This window comes from Curcuma longa, chromosome 1 (genome assembly GCF_044706935.1).
Source record: "Curcuma longa cultivar G26 ecotype Majalengka, Jawa Barat chromosome 1, ITB_CL_G26_1.1, whole genome shotgun sequence".
Lineage (NCBI taxonomy): Eukaryota > Viridiplantae > Streptophyta > Magnoliopsida > Zingiberales > Zingiberaceae > Curcuma > Curcuma longa.
The window spans coordinates 9,548,761-9,571,820 of NC_133861.1; the positions used below are offsets into that span (position 1 = coordinate 9,548,761).

At 35.8% G+C, this 23,060-nt stretch overlaps 1 protein-coding gene across 1 annotated transcript in view; it reads right to left on the reverse strand.

The window, feature by feature from the left end:
• The window catches only part of LOC141829508 (alpha-N-acetylglucosaminidase), a 38,579-nt gene that overhangs the window by 8,796 nt on the left and 6,723 nt on the right, over positions 1-23,060 (reverse strand). Inside the window, exons 5-11 of the mRNA XM_074717000.1 lie at positions 19,987-20,072; positions 18,863-18,957; positions 12,763-12,844; positions 10,087-10,193; positions 6,055-6,085; positions 3,011-3,128; positions 746-796 (exon numbers count right to left, since the gene is read on the reverse strand). Of these exons, the coding sequence (XP_074573101.1) occupies positions 746-796; positions 3,011-3,128; positions 6,055-6,085; positions 10,087-10,193; positions 12,763-12,844; positions 18,863-18,957; positions 19,987-20,072 (570 nt within the window). The remainder of the gene's footprint in view (positions 1-745; positions 797-3,010; positions 3,129-6,054; positions 6,086-10,086; positions 10,194-12,762; positions 12,845-18,862; positions 18,958-19,986; positions 20,073-23,060) is intronic.

Sequence of the window (23,060 nt, forward strand, 5' to 3'; positions counted from 1 at the left end):
TTATGAGTCACACACCCTCAAGAAGCAAGATACTCTTTGTGACCTCTAGATCACAAGTCGCATCACCCTAACAAAACTGAGGGCAACAGTATGCTAAGTAGAAGTTCAACCATACAAGATTACTAAAACAGGGACACTATGGCAACTCCTACACTAACTTTTTCCTCCAAGAAAAAACTGTGCACTGAGTTTTGCAATTAGACATTACTATCATAATTCATAAATCAACTAGGGTTCACAAGAAAGAGAGTTCACAAAATACCACATAGAGAAACTACTATGACAAGTTACCAAAGTAATGTTGAGCTCAAGCAAGATAATGTCTTAGCTCTCAAAGTCATTAAATAGGCCAAACTTAGACTAATCAGTCTGAGAAGAGTGGATAACTTCTGATAATTAAGAGTAAACGTAGCTTGAGGGTTAGGAGCCAAATAAGCAATCATCATTCTCATCGACATAGAAAAATGAAAATATTACAAAAATAACAAAAGGGGCTGATTGGAGAGAAAATTTTCCATGCCTAATACAGTTTCTAAAACTATGCTCCAATGTTAGGTAGGAAATAAATTTTTGCATATACAACATTTTGATCAACTATAAGTTTTGAAAAATCAAAACATCAATGAAAAATAGTAAACATGCAAAACAAGATTTAGACCTTGTGTTTCAACTAAAACAATTATTTAAAAATATCAATGTACCATATGTCATCTTCTGCAGTAATTTAAATAAAATTGTTGCTTACTTTCATTTGAGGTGGTTTCCAGAATGCTGCATCTGAGGAGAATAACCAACCCTGAAAATTAACAAAGCTATCACCGATTGGGAAATTTTCAAGTAAATAGAAAAAAGGTTTGAGTTCCATCAAAATGTATGAAATCAACAAGTAAATTCCATCCAAATGTATGAGATCCACATTGAGACCAGATAAGTTTGAGTTTCCAATCATGTCTTTTCGCTGAAGAAGAATAGGGTATAGCTAAAGGATTGCAAAGGGGTTCATTTTGAACGGTTGCAACCAGCCATACATCAGATAACAAGCAAAATGGATATGGAAGATATTCTTAAGACTGATTTCATACATAGCTTTTAGATTCTATTTCACTGGTATAGTTTTCCATGTTATGAATGTTTTAGGTGTCTGTCTGAACCACCACTAAGGACTGTTGGTACAATCCAATTGTTGTTCCTAGGATTCATTTAATTATCTGAGTATTTTTAGTATGGACTTCAGGGCTTAGAGTAAATTTTAGAAGTATTTTGAGAATTCCAATGGTGATTATGAAAAATCTAATTTTGTTTGTTGAGCCTGGGCTGAATCCTAGTTAAACCTAAGACCTTAAGTTAACTTAGTGATTAGTATAATAAGATTAACCAAAATAGCAGCTAGTTTAAGGTTTCTTACAAGAGTGGATGTTGGTGCAAGGAGGAGAATGATTTCTTTCCCTTCTTAAGTGATCATGAGACTCTTGATAGGTCTTCATAGTGCTATGGAACCACTAGAAGTAAGGATATTACCCAGAGGTATGATCTGAGCCATGTTGTTGATTCCATAGTTGTTGTTATCTATCTACAGATCCGATTGGTTAAGGGTGAGGAGATGTGAGATTAAAGGTATTGGGGTCAAATTTGAGAGAGATATGATTACCATTGTATAGAACCACAGAAATAAAGTAGAATGGACATCTGGTCGACGAATGGGCAATTCATTTATGATAGATTGACTGACAACCACAATGGTTGATCCAGCATCAACCAGCAGTCCATTGGTCTTCATAGTGGCTTTCAATTGTCTTAAGGATCTTATGAGAAAATAAAAAAGAGTTTGGGGGAGACAGATTTTCTACAGAGGAGTGATGGATTAGTTTAGGGTATTAGTGTGACCTTAAACAGAATTTTTTGTTGGAATGCAAATGAGATATTCAACCCTAATGATGGAAAATTGGGTAGAGAGAGACACAGAGCTTTCATCCTAAAGGTTTATGGTTATCCTTTTGATTCCTGATGTAATGATGATGATCATAAGATTCTTAGAATTACTGCTAATAGTAGAGTTATAATATATATGTTGAATACAAAGATTTATCCCTTAACCCCTTGAGCAGGAAACTATCCTAGGGCTAAAATTTTTCTTCCTTAATCCCCTAATTGGAAGGTCAAATTCAATATGACAGCAGCCTCTTCATCCACCATCATGAGATGTTAATGTTGTTTCTCCACACTTTTCTGGCCATCCACCATTTAATCAATTAATTTAATCAATTAATCCTTAGCATTGCATCTGCAACTACTCCTATGTCATCGCCATTACCTTTATTTTCTTTTCCCTATAGACTAAATATTTAAAAATAAAAAATAAATGCTAATTTATAGGTTTAAATAAAGCCTATTTAAATTATCCCGAATTGTAACTTTGAACTATAGCTAGGAGTTGATTATTAAACCTTAATTAAAACCTAAGTTTTAAAAAAAAATTGGAAAAATCGCGCGCCGCGCGATCGGTGCGTCCGCGCGGAGCGTCGCCAGGCCCGGCGGCGTCGCCAACCCCGGGCGGGGCCTCCGGCGGCGTCGCCGAGGCCTCGCGACACCTCCGGAGGCGTTCCCCGGCCGGAAATCATGTGCCGGCGCTGTGCCTGTGCCGGTGCCGCGGCGGAACGAAATTTTTCGTACGTATCAGGCGATATGGCACGAGACAAGCAGACCTACTCCCATTTTTGGATCTGCCATTGCATCTCTTCTCAGTCAGCTTCTCCTAATACTCACCTAGCCACTGACCATCTCCTGCTGTAGCAATAGGGTCTATTGCCTAATGCTTTGGTAAGAAATCAAAGGATCTTAGCATGCACAACTGGTTACACCTTGGAAGAAGACAATGGATCTTGTAGCCTAATGCTTTTCTCAGTTTCTTTTCTTTTCTTTTTTTTTTTTTTTTTGAGAATTCTCTAGTTCAAGAAAAGCTGTAGAATGAGGATACCATAAGTTAGAGCATGTTAACCAAGGGAATCATTACCTGCATTAACCATACAGCATCTTTATCTCCTTTAGACATGGCCTTGTAAACAGCAGCTCCAAGCAATGAGATATAGGTTGGATCATTTGTTGGTGGTGAATTTTCATTAAATGTATCACTATAAAAAATTATAACAAATTAGAATTTTACATGCACCAACTCTGTATTTGATTTAGAAAGGACTTGCTCCAGAACTAAGAATACAGTATCAAATCAATAACGGATCGCCAAAATAGATATATTTGTAATTGCACTTTATGAGTCAAAAGCACTAAAATAGATGAATCAAAAAGACTAGGATGATTGATATTTAGGATATTGTAGATTTTACAGGAAAATCAAACTTTTATTTCAAGCAAAGGGGCTGAGGTCAAAAAATATCATTCCATGCGTTGAATTAGAAATACAAGATGGATAAACAAAAAGGAAGAAAAAGATCCACAATTAAAGAACTGCAACATAGAATAAAATTCTAGAAGTCCCAATGAAGCTTGCAATGGTTAAAAACACTCCATGAATTGCTGAGGCAAGATAGGATTGCCTATGGGCAGCCTTATATCTATGGAGATAAATGCTTCAATTGAATAATGTTGATGGTATGCATGAATGACTGTTAGAACAATAGTCCCAACTAGGTTGTTTCTTGTCTCATATTGCTAGATTATATACAAGGCATGAAATGATGCTCTATAATTGCATAAGGTTATTCGACACTTGGTATTAGAACAGGTTTCTTTTATCAAGATGTCATGGCAATGCTTCTCTTCCACCCTTTGTCATTGCCACCTAACCTCCTCTCAAGTGCTAACAAGCTCACATGCTTTTCATTGAAACTTGGTGAATGAAGGTAGAATGTTCAGGAACATCTATTTTAGACACAGAATGCTGATCGAGGCTGCAAGTCTACTTAATAACGGATAGGTTTGCTGCAAGGAAAAAGTAGTAGGCAATGAGAATAACTGACGGTACCTATCATATGAGAGGAAGCACCACAATCAAGTGATCAAGGAGCCCTAGATGCTAGCGTGGATGCTGGAGAAGACTCAGAAGGTGATGGGATAGTGAGGGAGGTATTTTGGGGTAAACACTTTAGGAAAGTGCACCCATTGGGTATTTAGTAAACTAGGTGTGCCCTTTGGGCATTTCCAATGTGTACTTTGGGAAATTCAAAAAGAAATCATCATTGTAAAGTGACACTAAAACTTCTGCTAGCATCACATTTCACTAGGTGGTCGGTGAAGAGACAATGAAAACAAGGTGGTTAAAAATTGCATGAATAACCACAACCATGGCCAGCTCGTCAATTTCGTGCATAAGTAACAACCTTTGAAATATGAGTGAAGGCTACAAATGCAAGACTGAGATGAGCAGGAAAACATTAAATTAGAATATTGGTATGAGAGAAATGTGGCAACTGTAAGTAGGTCCGAACAAAGGATGAATCATTAAGACAAACAAGAAACTTGAGCATATTGAATCCTTGCACATTGATACTTTGAAACATTTGATTAGTGGACATAGGCTGATATAAGAAACAAATTTCTTGTTTTTACAAAAAGAAGCTAAGTACTCCACTGCTCCTAAATGGATTGATCTTCCTGATCCAATTTTCAAATTGAATTTCTTTTATAAAAAGGGCAGCCCGGTGCACGAAGCTCCCGCCTTGCGGGGTCCGGGGAAAGAATCCATTGTACGCAGCCTTACCTTGCCTTTGGCAAGAGGCTGTTTCCAGGATTTGAACCCGTAACCTCTAAGTGACATGGCAGCAACCTTACCGTTGCGCCAAGGCTCCCCTTCTACTCATGGCAGCAAATTGAATTTCTTTTATATACTCAATAAATGCAAGAAACATTCTGCTCATGAGAGAATGTCTGGCATATAGTATCCAATAAGAACGTGGGTGCAGTGAGGAACATAATGAAAGAATCAACAACCAACTCCATGTTGCAAGGAGCCAAAGAAGCACGAACATCTTCATGCAAAGAAAGCAACATCCTTTTCAACTAAAGGTTGAGAGAGATGGAAATCCTTCCCATCAGAACCAACATAGACCTCAAATGCTTGTGCCTTGAGAAGATTGTTGGAACCATCAAAATTGATGTTGGTACTATTGGGGCATTGGATTTGGATATATTGGTAGAAGAGGATACCACAACAGGAAATGAAGGCAACGAGATAAAAAATTTGGGGCTGGGTCATAGAGAAAAGCAAAAACTCCGATGTCTACCTCTATGAGAGACTTAGATACTCTAACCCTAGGGAGAGGAAGAAGAGAGGCAGAGAAAGAAAAGGTAAAAGTGATATGGGTGGGGGTAGGGGTAGGGGTAGGGGTGTGCAAATACATGCTACTCTGGTTATTGCACATGCAGGGTATAGTAACTTGTAGGGAAAAGGGACAATAGGTGGCGATGATATAAGAGGTGGTGATGGTGAAAGATAAAATAAGTCTAGCCTTACTGTGACACCATGTAGAGAGAATAAAGGAGTAATTCAATTAGTATCAGTACAATTATACTGCATACATATAAAAGGCACAAACACAATATATATATAAACAATATGAGACAAAAGCTATTATTTTAGCATTTGTCAATACCATAAAATTGGAGGAAAACTGGAATGTAATGATGAGAAAAAAAACGAAACAGAAAGACACCATTGTAATTCAACTTTTTTACTTTTTAAAATTATTATTATTCAACTTTCTTTCATTTTTTATATTTTTTTGACACAACTGCATAATCCAAGTCTAAGTGTTCTTTAGTAAGCAAGCTATGACAAGATGATACACATAAGTTCATCTAAAAAATAACTAGCAACGGAATTTCCACTTGGAAAAAGTCAAATCAAGCTAGACTCTGATGTTTAAAGCACTTTCAGTTAGTGCCACTAGAAAATTTCTTTAGAAAACATAATCATTCATGAGTCACAGATGTCAGAATTGATGATTTCTATGCATCATATCCTGTACTTCACAATTAATGACTGCACTATCAATTATCAAGTAGGCAAATATCAACTTCAAATTCCAACAATAAGTTTACCAGTTATAGATGTCAGTTATGTCCCCGTATTCTGCAATATTCAAAGGAAAATAATCCAGAGTGAAACAACTATCCACTAAACCAAAAGTATATGTCATCGCAAAACTACCTTATACGACAGTTCATCATGAATTGTTACATCAATGGGAAAGCACAAACATGGTAATGCAAATGCAAATCAACATTTGTTATAAAGTTCATCACATCATTAATGATAAAGTTGAATTAACCACTATCAAAATCTCAGGATCTAACACCAATTTACATTATGTTCCTATTTCCTCACACTCTTCTTGATGAGTGGGTTGGTGAATGGATTGTTGCAAGTCCAAGATGTGGAATTAGCCCAAGGGATTCATAACCTAAGTAGTCATGTCATTTTAGTTTTTGCTGATAACAAGCTCGTAAATTGCTAGTGAATAAAACAAACTTTGTGAAAGGATTGTTACATGGAGCTCACAATGATAACAGTGAACATGACTATGAGGAATATAAAGGGCAGCCCGGTGCATGAAGCTCCTGCCAATGTGAGGTGTCGGGGACAGATGAACATGTATATGAGGAATATAAAGGGCAGCGCCTGGTGCACGAAGCTCCTGCCAATGTGCGGTACCGGGAAAGGGTCTATTGTACGCAGTCTTACCTTGCTTTGCAAAAGGTTATTTTTGAGACTCAAATCTAGGACCTCCAGATCACACAACAGCAACATGCATATGAAGAATATGGATTTCCAATATTGCCAATGAGCAAATCCAATATAGTGGATTCAAGTTCGAGGATGAAAACTCAAGATTGACTGTAATTTACTAAATTATTGTATAGTGCTTAGATTATTCTCTTCAACCCTAGCCACCTCCCCTAGGCTATGAATCAACACATAGGCCAAGATTGAATAGTGTTTCAATCATTAAAATTTGGGCTAGCTTCAATCAATTGGATGATGAATATACACTATGATCAGACAATTGATCAAATTAAGTGTAAATACTATATTATACAATATTGTAAATACTCGACTAAGGATTGTGAGCTTCATAGCTTAAATTAGGTGTCAGCTTAAATTAGGTGTCAAGCAAAACAGAGATGATCTTCTTAGGGGAAATAGAGAGACAAAGATGTTTGGTAGAAAGAATGGTAAATATCAAGCAGACAATTGAGAGAACATTTACATATTTACTTGCAGTACAAAGATTAACAAAATTGGATTCTGTGAAATGCTTAGGAAGAGATACCTCTGTAGAGCTTCAACTTACTTGGAAGCATCACAAAAAATTAATGTAGTATGGTGTAGCTCCAATTCATGATAAAAGGAAAGAAAATAAGATGGTATTGATATGTGTTCGACTACCACCAATAGATTATATAATTAGAAAAGTTGAATCAATTAAAATGAAAGATGTAAGGGATAGAGGAAAACCAAAGAAAACATCAAGAAATGTCAGGAATTAACAAATGTTAAAGAGTTATGTGTGAATATGTAGAGAGCATAGTGGTTACTTATAAAATTTCCTATTTGTACATAAGGTAAAGATCACTACCTAGGGTTCAATGAGAAGCAATTTCCCCTTAATCTCAACACACTATTAGAGCCACCCCTATCTCCTTCTCACTGATCATCCTCCACATGAATATCTACTCATAAGTTGATTGAATTCGGCATCTCATTCCTCCCTACGCTTCCTCAACAAGCTGCTCCTTGCATCTTTGTAACAACCTTGCAACTCCATGCATTGTCGTTAGTATGTCTACGTGTATCTTTGAGAGCCTACCAACATCTTTTGTGTCCCCCGCAAGCCCATCGTTGCCTTCCACATGACTCATAAGCTCACAAACATCTCCAACGTGCCCTTGCCCACCACGCACATACCCCTTGCTCACCGTGCACATCCACTACACATGTTGCGCACATCCATCACTCAAGTCGTGTTCCTACCTAATTTTGAGCAACCTCCGAGGTTTGTTGCTCAAGGGGAGACGCCTAGGACATATGCTAAAGAAGTTTTTGTATAGACTAAAGTAATCTCCCAAAACTTAGTTTGAAAAATTTAGCTCTACAATATAGCATAACCAGGAGACTCCAAACCCATTGGTGTTCTATCTCATTTCACAATCTAGGAGACATATACTTCTTATTGTATATGTGGACAATATTATTATCACTGGCTAAGATTGTAAAATTAAAATATTATCTCCAACAATACTTTCAAACTAAAAACTAGGTAAAGATACTCCTATGGATCCTAGTGTCAAATTAGTGAGGACCTTGATGCTAGTAGAAAAAGTGAATTATTTTGCAATAACCATTCCTGCCTTCTTATTTGTTGCTAATGTAATTAGTTAGTTTCTAGAGAATCCATGTCATGACCACTAAATATAATATACAAGTATTATATATTATGTTAAAAGTGCTCCAGGAAAAGGTATCTTATTTTGTCATCGAGGTTACCTACAAATTGTGGGGTATTTCAATGCAATTGGGCATACTCTCTGGCAGATAGACGATCTACATTCTGCTATTGTGTTCTCTTATGAGGCAACCTTATTCCTGAGAAGAACAAGAAGCAAACAATGATAGCAAAGTTATGTGCAATGGTAGAATATAGATCTATGACCCTAAGCAACATGCAAGATCATTTGGCTTAAATACCTAATGACAGAACTAGGTTATACTCTTGTAAAGCCAATAAAGCTTTATTGTAACAATCAAGTTGAGATGCATATAGCCTCAAACCTTGTGTTTCACTAAAGGGCAAACCATATAGAATGATGGTCATTTCATCAGGGAGAAAGTGCAATCTAATGAGATCATCACTTCATTTGTTGGTTCTAATCAGATTTGCTAATGCCTAAGACAAATATACTCGTAACAAGCTAGATTTCCACAATATATTTGAAGCTCGGAAGAATTTTAGAAAGTTATGTGTGAATATACAAGAAGCAAGGATTACTTATGATTTTTCCTATTCGTCAATAAGACGTAAGATAGTGGGTGCTACCTAGGGTTTTAATGAGAAACAATTTCACTTAAGCTAAACCATCGACATAATAAAAACTTAATTTAATTGATTTGACTATAATTAGTGAATAGTTTTCCATAAAGCTCAATGGAGGAATAAAATACATGTAGTTGTCCCCAAATAATTAGGACAAATGTAGTTTAATAATGAATGGTGATGCTAATTATTTTTTGAATAAGGTTATAGTGTTATTATTGAATATTTCATGTTAATATGCATATATGAATTTGAGACGTGTTTACGCAATCATCTAAGTATCTAGAATTGACACAATTACTTAATTGAGCATTTGCATTTGTCATACCATATTCTAGATATACTGAGACTGCCATTGATTTAGGTGAGTGACTGCCATTGATTTAGGTGAGTGTATACTTGTCAAGATGTTAAACAAGATTAGTTATTCATTTTTTTAATTAAGTTGGTTTGAATTAAGAAAAAAAAAGTCAACTTTGTACTTTTTTCCACAAATCCATCTTCTTCTCACTTGGCATATTGATCACCCAAGACAAAGTTTGATTGGGAATATATTATTGACATTATATAAACAGATATAGGACCTATTATGATATCGTGTAAACATTGATTAGTTGATCACTTATCCCAAAGCTCAAACGCTTAGGAATGGCATCAACTTATACATTTATATTACAAAACCAAATACTAGTTTAATGTGACAATTAGGCCACTTGCAAGAGGTTTTATTTGTATATACAAGAATAAGTTGTGTGTTTCAACTATTGGGGTCAGAAACATGAATTTTGTCACGCAATTGACAATAATATATATACATGTATAATATAGATAGTAGCAACCAATTGTACTAGGAGTGGTATGTTGAGTTTTCATATCTGAGGCTATAGGATTTTATCTCTACTAACTTAGCTAATGGAGATGGGGTACAACCAGAAGAAAAAACCCTTGTAAATCAAGTCAAAAAACTTTTTGCAATGAAATAATCTTATCTAGTCTAGAATAATTCAATCCAAAAGTTACCTAGGCCTTTGCAAAATACCTTTAATTTGTTGCTTGATAAATGCCTCTCCTACGTCAACAAATAGTGGATCTTTAGGATCAAGTAGATATGTACAACACCATTGATGATTACCGTCAACAGTGTTCCTGAAAAAATAAATTGCAATTGTAAAACTGCATGTGCGATTTTGACATGACACTCAAGCATTCTTCACTTTCAAGAAATTGGAAGGAGCATAAAATGAGAATAAAGATGCATAGACAACAGTAAAGGCATACCATGGTGAAATCTAGCTGAAAACTACCTTCATTTCAGCAATCTTAAATTTAAATGTCTAAGATTTTTCCTAATTTTTTAGAACTTACCATAATAACAACACCTAAGTCTTCCTTACAAGTTAACCTAGCATCTAGCCTGATCCCAAATTTTTACACAACTACCCTAATCTTATCCTTTCTTTTTTGGGTAAAATATGCCTTATCTTTGAAATCCAAGGACAAAAGAAACAAAAAGAATAATTATATAGGAACCCACACTTTTTCATTCATTTCCCACTTTATTAGTTATGGAAAATGGCCTTTGAAAGTATGACATGGAACATGACTTGCTGTATGAATCCAAATACACCAAGATGATGCTCTTTGGTCCAACCACCAACATAAATAAACACATTTCACAACAGCTAAACATTTGTTCAATTCAAAAATTGTGTTTTATTCCAAATTGTCCTTAAACACGATACTTTATCTCATTAACATGCAACTGGCATACACAAATGACTGTTAAATATATGCTGATGCAATCTTCCAGATGAGTTTATAGATACTACACTTATCAGTTAGATTACATTTCAAAAGGTTTTGGAAGCATATTCATAACTTTCCTATAAGTTGGTTTTCCATGAAGTCACTAAGGTTATGTATACTTTGATGGAAATGTGGGAAGAAAAGAAAAGCTGAGAGATTGCTCGTTTTCATTTGTTTACTTGGAGGAAAACAAAGGAGAAGAGAAGAGAAAGTGAAGGAGAAAGGGCGAAATTTTGTTGCTAGTTATGATTAGAGGAATTAATTTGTTTGATTTGCTTTAATTTTGGATTAATTGAGCTGGAAATTCACTATTTTGGTTGATTTGGAACTAATTGGGCTGAAATTTTAGGCGTGAATATGCTCTGTTTCATGTCATGTTGGCTCAGGTTTTGTTGGGCTCAAACTGGACTTAACTAGGAGTTAGTTGGGCTGATACTATGTCAAATTTGACTGGGTAACCACTTATCCAACAACTTCCACAGTTAGAAAATGACCTAAGCATAACTAGTTCTAGTCTAAATACTTAGCTAATTGCTTCTTGATCAACATAGCAGGCATAAAAGATTTTGAGGCTCTCTAACTGTTTCTCTGCAGGCAGAGACACCTCCATTTTGAACTTGCATATGAAACAATGATAGAAAGGCCCAAAGAATTTTCCCATATCAGCAGCATGTGATAGATTATAATGAAGTGGAACCATAAGCTTTGCCACCCCTGATCCATGCTTTTCACACTTCTTGGCTTGACTAAAAAAACATCTTAAATCAAAATGATGGGATTGGGCTGAACCAACACTGTGCACCCATTGTCAAGTCAGTTGGTCCTGCCATAACCCAAGCACATTTTGTGCCATTCAATACAGACCACACTAACTCCTTCAGCTTCATCCATAACCTATAGGCACCTTAGCAATCGATCACCACAGGTCACCATCAGCTATAATGCATCTCTCAAGGAACCCACTACATATAATACAACCATCATGAATTGAGTCGCCCTTCACCAACAAGCCATCCCTCAGTAATGGCTAGTGCCTCCGCTCTAAAGTTTACCACACAAGCATCCAGCTATGTGATTTACAGTAAGATGCCATCATTGCTTCACAGGTATACATGAACGATCAATGGTCATTCAAGGTATCTTCTCTTTCAAGACCATTTTCCTCGTATAGTATGAGCCGTTGACCAATCTGTTCCCCTCCGCTATTACTCCAATGACCGAGCTCTATGATTCAAAGACACCCTTTTTCCTCATTGATTGATGTTTTCTTCTCCTTAATTCCTCACCAACCACCATTGCTAAGGTTGACTTAGGCATAGGAACAGAACTCTGCCAGTTAATTCTTGATGCCTCATCTTTCACTCTTATAGGATCTTCAATTTGGCCTTGTGTTGTTCAGGACAGTTTGCTGATTCATAACTTGATCCAACTCTTCTTAATAGGCCAAGGGACGACGTTTGCACCCATTTGAACCCCTCCATCACATTGAGACATCACACCCATTTCTAAGAACATAGAAAAGAGCTAGATTTTGAAAAGATCAATGATCTGACAAACTTTGGCCCATTCTTGCCAATTTGCAATAGACTTCCATGGTTACCAATGATAACCAACTACCTACAGACTAAATCCCCCAAATGCACATCTACTCAAGCAAGATTGGATCAACCTTTCAGCCAAGTGATATCCAACTCACTCCAAAATTGAATTGGATGATCTTGTAAAAACTAGTCAACTTAAAGGACATTGACGGGAGGATTAATAACAAAATTGTTTGAGCAACATCTCTAAATCAAGGTAAACTTGACAAAAGTATGCAGCAAGTTCCATGTAAATGCTAAAGGAAAAGCAGTACAAATTAACACCATGCAGCATACACTAAACAAACAAAGCTAACAAAACAAAGTACCAATCACCCAGTCTGGTAATTTTTGCATAAGGGAATATCTTCCTAAAAACAGCTGGAACATTCCCAGAGAACGATGGTAACACTGAAAATCATAAAAAAGTAGTAAGCAAAAAGAATAACTAATCCTCACTAAATAAAGGAACTATAAACTTATAAAATAGACAAAAATCTAAAGTTCATCATAAATGTGAATACAAAGAGTTGTTTTAGTAGAAATTGCACAGTTAGGCATTATTCATCCTCAGTTCCTTAACTGAATACTTTCAAAAGAGTGATAAAAATTGAACCAGAATATATTATTTTTATGGGACAGCACATGAGAAGACACATTTGAATTAGTAAACTATATAAGCATTCTTGCTACCTGTAGTGCAATGAAAAATTTAGTAAAGAACTAAATTCCATTTTACGAAATGAAAAACATCAAAGTGGGATTAACTCAAACAGAATAAAAGGCTAAGGGTTCACATTTCAAACTTGCTTTGGATACTGAAACTTGCTATAGAGTTTGGGTTCAAAGATTAAAAATGACAATTTGGAACCACCGAACAGGTCACTTCAAGTGAATTAATCAGAAAATTAACCACGGTAAAAAAGTTTGTCTTTCTTCTCTTCAAAGAACCTCTTTCTGATCAAGCCATATGATAATCAATACTAAATTCTTAAGGTCTCACCTCTTACCACCTAAGATGGCCAATTCATACCAATCACATCAGCCAGTAGCAACCAAGGATGTGTCAGAATGACATGTTATGACCATATTGAGCAGTATGAGGTTCTCTGTCCTTAGATCAAGAGGTATATCGACAGTCACTGATTAGTTGCACTTGACATCAGCTTACACCAAATTGCCAATTAGAATTCATGTTTATGGTAAATTGCTAATAAGAAAAATTCTTTATCATTGAAAACCCACAGAAAACAGACCCGTGATTATTAGGAGATGAGAGAGTTAGACAAATTTGAGTTCAATGGAAGCTCATCTTGCTCCTAAACGAGCTGGCCTGTGAATATAATTTTAAGGCACTAAATGATGATCATCAGGCAATAAAGCACCACCTCACTATCTGTGGTTGTGTTAGTGAAACTTATATTACAAGGATGGATCATGATTCTTTGATACATGCATGATATACAATCACAATTGTCATACTCATGCCCTTTTATATAATGAATGGCATTCATTTTGGTGTTACTAAATAAATTGCTAGTAAAGCGACTCCTATTAAAATAGTTAAGGTACATAGTTAATTAATTATAAAATTTATACAACACATAAATTTCAATGGTTTAGCTTAAAAAGTTAACCACAATAACTAAAGCAATGTGAGACTCCTATTAAGAGTTAAGGTACATACCCAGTTAAGCAATATGAGACTATGAGCAAGGAATGAAATCTCGAGCCATTTCGTCCAATATAGGTAAAAAATTTCATTGCGCCCGTGGACCGAAACCAACACAATCAAGCCTCCAGTGCCGACGCACCCCCAAGGCCCCGCCGAGCTCTCGCGACTCATCTAGAGGTATCCCCACCGCCACGCGAAGCATCCTGAGGCGTCGCCCACGCGACGCCTCCAGAGGAGTTACTGGACTCACGTGACGCCTCCAGAGAAGTCACCGGGCTCACGCGATGCCTCCGGCCTTGGGCGTCTACGAGGATGCGATCGCGCAGAAGAACAACAAACTTATATTAATTAAATTAATAATTTCAATCAACTCCCAACTAGTATAGTCCTAATTAGCATGATTGAGATAATTTAAATAGGCTTAATTAAAGTCTAATAAAATTATCCCATTATATATATATATTTTTTTTATATATATATATATATATATATAGTTAATATAATTTATATTTAAAGAATATCGAAACTATATCGGCATGGTGTGATACGATGCCAAAATGGTATCGTTCAGGTTTGAAATCGAAACCTCGGCACGAGTCGAGATTTAAACCTTAACCATGAGAAATATGCACATCGAGGAAGAAGGTGACTAAAGAAGACTTGATTAGTAACGATAAAATAAAATAAAATTCATTTAAATCTAGATGGGAATGTAGTAGGGGATCGAGCCCAATGATGCAGGAATTTCCATATAGCCTACCTCACTTTAGTGGGATAAAAGTTTGATTGTAAGTCATGTTCTGTACATCTTTATTGTATTTCATAAAAAATAAATCTAGTAGATAGCAATTGAGAGGAATAGAAAATAAAATTTATACAACATAGAAATTGCAATGATTTAGCTTAACAAGTTAACCACAATAAATGAAGCATGCAACAATAGAAACAGTATTTTACCCCATCCATGTCTCTTTAAATCACTTTGCATTCTACCTATTAGAAATACTAGCATGTATGCAATTTCATAAAGCTGAATTTGCAAGTAGATTACATACACATTTTCAGAAAATAACATATTCAAAGCCATTTTTCATTTTGTGATGTAACTTTACACCTTGAAGTTCATGGATCAGTGTGGCTTATAGAGTATGATAATCACAAGACATGGTCGCTTATGCCCTCAATCTTGTCCAACAAAAAATGTTTCTACTCAATAGATTCAATGGGAATGGACACTAGGGAATTGGAGAATCCTAGCACACATGATATGTGCTTTATTGAGACATCTTGTTTCATGGATATTATTGCGAGGACACTAATGCATGCATGGGTCGTCATTAGAAATCAGTTCACAAAATTGGCATGCACACCCTAGATGCATTCAGCCAAATTAGGTGTGTTTCAAACTTTTAGTTGTGCAAAGTAGTCCTTCAGTCTGAGGCACGAGGTAGCCTTTTGTTGGATCATCTATATTATATACTTTAAAGAGTGTTCTGATTCTTGGTTCCAACCATGTATGGGATTTGTCATCCATGACAAGCGAATTCATCACAATATGGAAGGAGAAAATCTTCAATCAAGGAAATCCTAAGTTGGAGCAAGATATGACTGGAAAAGAATTTTTCCAGGTTAGTCTAAGTGTTTAATGATTCATGCATGATAGAATGAATATATAGTTATGGCTGATTGAGTTTCAAAAAGCTATCATGCTTTTTGTTTCATTGGGATATTGTGTGATGAAGTAATTTCACTCCATGGTCATAATAGTTTGGAAACATTCATAAGAAGTATTTTATCTAGGTTTTGACATTGTGTTGCTAGACACCAAAATGATTTTGAAATGGATTAATTTGACAACAATTTGACTGGTCAAAATTAAATCTACAAGTGTTTAGTTCCAACCACTTTGTAGTTGAACCTAAGGGGTCATATAAAAATGAAATTCATATCGATATAACTGATAAAAATCAAATTAATATGTGATTAATTTAGAATAACAATGGATTTGACTTAAATCTGGCAAGAGTTGGCAATTGGTAAAGTGTTAATAGTTGAAAATTGGCAAAACAAAATCATTTAACACACTTTTGGGAGTAAGAGTAAGAGTCAAAAGTTGGCTAAAATTAATCTCTAAGTGATTTTTTAAAAATAAACCAGGAGCTAATTAGTGATTTTGTTTAATGATTATTAAAAAACTAATGATTCAGGAATTTTCTTGCAGGATTATATAGCGGGAATTCTAAATTATTCTAACTCAGGATTCCCATAAACATTGCATGAGAATTTGATTGATTCTACAATATTCACAAAGGAAACAAAAAAAAAAAAGAGTTATTTTAATTATTCCAAATAGACCAAAACTAAAATGGTGCAATGGGCCGATGATCAAGATTCAATCATGATCCAACACTTGTCCGAGAGATGGTGCACGACTAGATCTTTGTTAATGTTCATTCATCATGACTAAGCATGCAATAAACAATATTAGATGGCGAATGAGTAGATCAACAATAAGTGACACTCGCCTCCCGAGGCATGGTGCAGTGGTAAGAGGCAAGGATGATTCTCATGCAATGAGGGTTCGAATCTCATACTAGACATTTCCAAACGACCGCAGAGTTCGAACCACTAGTGGCGCTGGGGTGCCATGTCAGGACCCACCTACGATCCAGGATTTACCTATGGCCGGTCTATGGGGTCCGGCTATCCACCTCCAAGAGTAGTCAGATCACAAGAGCTGAATACCTGAATTAATAAAAAAACAATAAATGACACTCACATTGAGAGCCATTACTTTTCTCTAAGAAGACTAGGCTAAGGGTTTAGGGGTTGTACTTGTCGTCACATCTAAATCTTTGCATGCATGCAGCAGCATCCTAAATTTGGAGTAGACAGCATTAGCATCTAGGATCCTTGCTCTACCACCATCTACAGCAGAGGTTATGTTGTATTTTTGTAGCAGAAAAATTTTACCAAAAAATAAAAATAAAGAAGCCAAGGTAGGAGGCAGCTCTTGTTTCCATTTCTCAAGGAAGAATTATCTCAATCCTCAAGTGGTGCCTAACTTGTGTGCTCAAATTTTGTGCAGCTTCTTGTGAACAGGTGATACAGTTGCTGGTCGACCATCAAATAAAAGAGGAGCTTATTTGTTTCCTCCATCCCTACCGTGCAGGGAAAGATTTTGAATAGCGTAGTTTTTGTACATAGTGCATAGGATTCAGTTGTTTGTGTAGGCTTGTGCTGCAACTGAATCACATCCGTGTGATGCAGTGAGTTTTGCCACTTGTCTATACTCTCACTATTGGCATTTGTCAAGAGAAGACAAGAAATCATTACAATGCCTTCCTGCTTTAGTGGGACATGAAGCAACATTCAAACACCCATTCTCTCACAAAGTCCAAGAACTACTAGCACAAAAATCTGTGATGAGATCACCTCTTTTTGCATGGACCATGCTGGGGAAGTCTCCTAAATCAGATCATAGATGTTGTTTCTAGACTCACTTTAGATTATAAAATTTTTAATTCTGATCCATTCATGAACAATGATTAATGATAATGAGATCATTTTGAAGATTTTTTTCCACTATGCATGTTGTCCTCTTCTCGATGATTGGAATTGTACAGCTGTACAAGCAAGGTATAAAGTGTCATTCCTAGTTAGGGTATAGGCCTTCAATGGAATGATATTAAATTAGTGCCATGTCAACGTGCCAACAATTGGAATCAATGGAATTCATTAGGAAGAAGAAAAAGAAACAAACCCTGTCATCTTACCTGGAGCGGGATGCCACTAGGAGACCAGTTACTGGTTGGAAGAGGTTGTTACGAGTGGTATTCCATTGATGTTAGATTGTGAGGGTCGGAAGGATATGAATTAGGGTTAAGTTTAACACCCACCGGTTCATAAATAGTAGGTTTAGGAATAGGGTTAAATTTAACACCTGCGGGTTTATGAATAGTGGGTTTAGGAATGAAGTGGGCTTCCAGTTTTGTCCACCCTAGTGTTTAGCAGAAACTAGGAGGTGGCTTTGCAATGACATTGATTGGAGGTGAATCTTAAGCAATCAACATCAAGCACTGGTAGTAAATGAGTGACCAAAAATGGTTGCGTGTAGAGGTAGGCCTTGCCTATGTCGATACCAATTAAAATTTTATCCACATGCAGAAGAATGCCTTCGCTCATGTCAACCAAACCAAAACAGTGTTTCAATCTATGAATATTTCCAACCATGATATGGATCTAGATGTCTGGTACCTCATTTAATGAAAAAAAAAACACATAAGAATTGGTGGTGTGATATTCCGACTAGAAGTATCATTGTTTAAGTGTCAGATGTCCAACACCTATAAGAAAGGGGTAGATGAAGTGTAGAGTATCAAAGCACTATACTCTTCAATGCTAAAATCTTGACTAATATTAGTAAAACTATAAGATTCTAATTTCTACACACTGCTACAAAGCTCAGATAGCCCAAAAAATAGTCTGCATTAAATTTCCGTTTACAGAGTATAAAAACAGTTTTCTATATCACCAAACCTTCACTAAATCTGTATGGATTGGGAAAAAAATCACAGAGAAAGGTACAGCAGTACAATAAATGTCAGGCACTGAATAATGTCATGATTAAAATAAACCAAAACAAATCATTCAATAGAATGAAAATAATAGAAAGTTCCAAGAGGATGAAAAGACTAGAAATAGTAAATTTTTCAGTAATATTCATTGATGTAAGAAACATGTTAAAGAAGTACCAGGTGTCATCCCAAGGTCAAGCATGCGAGATAGAATGCGCTTTTGCAAGATTAATTGCTGATTTAACCAATTGTCAGATAGTGGCCCACCCCATCTAATAATTGCAATTGAAGGGACAACGCAAGCATTTAGAAAAATAATAAGTACTCTAAAAATTGTAAATGGGATAAAAAAAATTGAGCATTGTGCCAGAGTAGGACCTTCAATAAGCCCTCTGATGGTTTCACATGATTGTCCCAAGAAAAGAGATTTTAGAAAGATTTCTAGTCTTCAATTATTCTAACGCATATTTGTTCTTGTCATTTCAAAATGTAATACTTCAATATTGTTTTCTTTGCTTGAGTCCTATTCTGGGTATACACGAAGTAGAACAGTAGTTTACACATTCGATGTCATGTTTAGAGACCACTAGACAATAAAAAATATACTGAGATTCCAATGATAAAAAATATTGTTACATGTGCCACCTCAATTGGCATATGGTAAGCACTGAACCCAATGTTTATGTTTTGCCTATTTATTAACAAGATAGATTTGTAACCATACTAGAAAATTATAATTCTATCTATGACAGTTTGGTCTCTTTGCATTTGATTTCAATCAAAGAATACCAAGGGTCATATTCAGCCAACCACATAAAAAATATCATGATGGAATTAGACATTTGACAATCATGCGTTATCTTTTTTCCATGATTTGTTTAGCACTATTGTCAAATGTAATGGTTAAAGAAATAAACAAGAAAAAATTGCATCAGTCATACCTGAACTTTCAATCTTTAACAAATGGATGCTAGAACAAAATTTTAAGATCAGACCTCCAGATGTTTAAAAAAGTTGATGATACTTCAATTACGCATCCCAATGAAAAATGAGAAACACAAAAATGATGCTCTATACGATATAGCAGTTGGGTCCTAAATGATGCAAAACTCCCACCAAAGCCATATCTCAGGTAGAGAGCACAGCATTTTCCAATCTTTAAATAGAACATTTATTAGTTAAATATATAGGAGAAAATAGATGTCATGTTATTTTTTTATCTCGTAAGGTAATTTGATTTAGGTTGCACATTCTTAAAAAAAAATAAGTTAAATCTGGTAGGTTAGTTGTTGGGTGCATACCCATGTAAATTTCCCATTCGAGCCCAAGCAAGGAAGGCTGGTCCACCAAAGAAATCATTCAAATGTTCACCAGTAACATTAAAATCCTGAGACAAACAACAAATAAGCAGCAATTATACATATGTTGTTTCGCATAGAGTATTGGAACAGTGACACTAGAGAACATGGATACATTTTTTTTTTGTGGTGCACAGATTGGTTTTGAGCTCATGAGATGTTTGACAACATGCTAATAAATTTGGAGGATATAAATGCAGTTTACGAACTACTAAAAAGGACAGCCCTGTGCACGAAGGTCCTGCCAGTGCAGGATCCCGAGAAAGGGTCGGACCACATTAGGACTATTGTACGCAGTTTTACCTTGCATTTTACAAAAGGTTGTTTCTACGACTCGAACCCATGACCTTAAGGTCACATGACAACAATTCTGCCATTGCGCCAAAGCTCCCCTTTAGTTTACGTGTATTTAATTAATATGTCTATTATATGGATTAATAATTTAGTCCAACATTTGATATTTAGTTGTTAGTATTATTTTGGATTTCCATGTGTGTAACTGTTCTCTTTCATCCCTCTCAACTTAGTAGTAACGCAAAGTCTCTCGTAAGATAAAATCTTTCAATCCCCTAAGGGAGAGAGGTTATGGATTTGATGTAACAAAGAACTCCCACCTCTCCCTATGTCATCCTCCATAATGAGCTCTTTCTTCCTCTTCGTCGTGATCTTCCCCATGCTCTTCCTTCTCTCTTTTCTTTTATTAAGTCCCTCGTGTGTATATTTGTGTGTTTTCTTTCAATCAAAATAGTAGAACCTCATCCCTCTCATCTTCACCAAGCTCATTAAAAAGAAGAGTATGGATGATCTCATCTTGAGCATAAGATCGAGCAGTGGTGGTGGTTGTTATCATTGCGACCCTTGTTAGAAGTGTCATGCTTGTCACAACTATTCCTACTATGTAGTGGTTGAGGCCACTATAGCAACTAGGGGGTGCAAATAAAGCAAACCTATTCGCGAACTTTTTGAGCTAACTCAAAAAATATTTGATTCGTATTCAAAATTATCGAATTCGAGCTAAACTCGAACATGTTCAATAATTCTTTCGAGACGAATTTGAACCCATAATTGTTCACGAGCTGCTTGCAAGTCGAACTCGAATCAAACTCTATTTAGTTTTACAAAATTTTAATTTCAATATGCTCAGATTAAGGTTCAGATAACTCAAACTAAACTCGAATTTAAATCATTTCGAGCTATAGTTCGATTCTCCTCAAATCAAGGTTCGAATAACTCGAGTCGACTCGAGCTTGACTTTCATTTCGAACAGAACTCAAGCAAAAATAATTTATATTTTCAAGCTTCAAATTGAATTTGAATATCACTTACATTTTCAAACTCAAACTCGAATATCAATATTTTTGTACTATTTGGCTCAATTCGATTTGTTTGCACCCCTAGTAGCAACACTTGTTGCTGTCAACACTAGTAAGTAGATATATTTTGAATTTGTTAGCTCAAATTGACCTATCCTATATAGGTCAAAATTAGTGAAATTAGAGTACACACCATCTCTATCAGGGACCATAAAGTAGTCTTTATATTCAATTATAGAAGCAATAAAATATATATAGTCAAGAACAAATGACTCTAAATCAACAATCACAAACAAAACATTTAAAAAATGATGAACAATACAACATATAATTCTACTCCATGGAGAGAAACATAGTTTATCTGAAATAAGGACAGTACATATAATAGAACATGTTATTGCTCACTATATCAAGGATCGTGATACCAAGCCATGTTGATCGACATTAGCGGAATTCACTGTTCCACCCCGTTGACCAGTACCAAAATTATTTCGACATCAACATCAGGCAAAGCCGCAACGTGGAAGTGGCCTCGCGAAGGCCCTCGCGAGGTCAAAGGTCGCTAGGTCATCCCAACCTCGCAGAGGCCTCGCCTAATCGTGGCCCCACGGCAACTTCAGTTTTTTTTTCTTTGCTTTCTTCTTTTCATTTAGGATCTTTATAGGGTTTAGGGAAAATAACTTTTTCCCCTCTTTCATTTTTTAGATTTTTTCGATGGTTAATACCTTTCCATTTCTTAAGGTGAAGATGAATTATTAGGAAAAGCATTTATAGCAATCAAATACTAATAAAAAAATTCAAATTAATATATCTTTTATTTTAAAAAGTACCAAAATCATATTGGCATGGCATAGTATGGTACCAACATCGTATCATTCCAGTCAAAAATCGAAACTCTAGCATGGCTTAAAATGTTAAACCTTACACTATATACAAATATCCTCTTAGTCCTGTCTAGGTCCCTATTCAAACATGAGAATGAAACCAAGCAAAGCTTCACCACATGCACTATCCAAGAAATCTCTCTAAGTCAAAAATCTTCGTCATTACCAACTATTTAGTCTCCATTACATTTGCATGCATCCTAAGACATCATCACAACTCTAGCATGCTCCTCATTTTAAAATCCACAATTTCTTGCCATCTAGTCTACTCCTTTAGGCCTACACTTCTATCGCACACAATGAAGTCATTTGATCCATGTTGGCATGATCCTAACTCTACCTTGATTTAACATGTAAATACTTGGCTTTCAAAAGCACTATAAAGGAGTTCCCTTGGATCCCTCCATTCAAAGATGATTAGTAGATTTTTTTTTCTCTCCAATTAATGTCCTAAGGTGCACTATGCCACATGCGCTCATTACACATGTTGCCCACCATTTGGCTTGGATTATCTCTAAACAATATAGGTCTTGTCACAACCTCCCAAGAGCCATCCATAGATTTCATTAGCTACTCCATAACTAAATTAACCATCGCTTGGAAATTAGATTATTATTGACACAAGATGTGTTCTCTTTGAGACAATCAAAGTTTGAATGTACCACTAACTTGGACCTCCACATCCTACCCATCTCCTAGACTCATTGTCTTGGCACACTTACATTGAACATCTTAAACATCTCTTTTATAGTGTGAGAATGTTATCCCATAAATATAATCTGAGTACCAATATATATATGGTGCATTTTTTTCTCTAAGA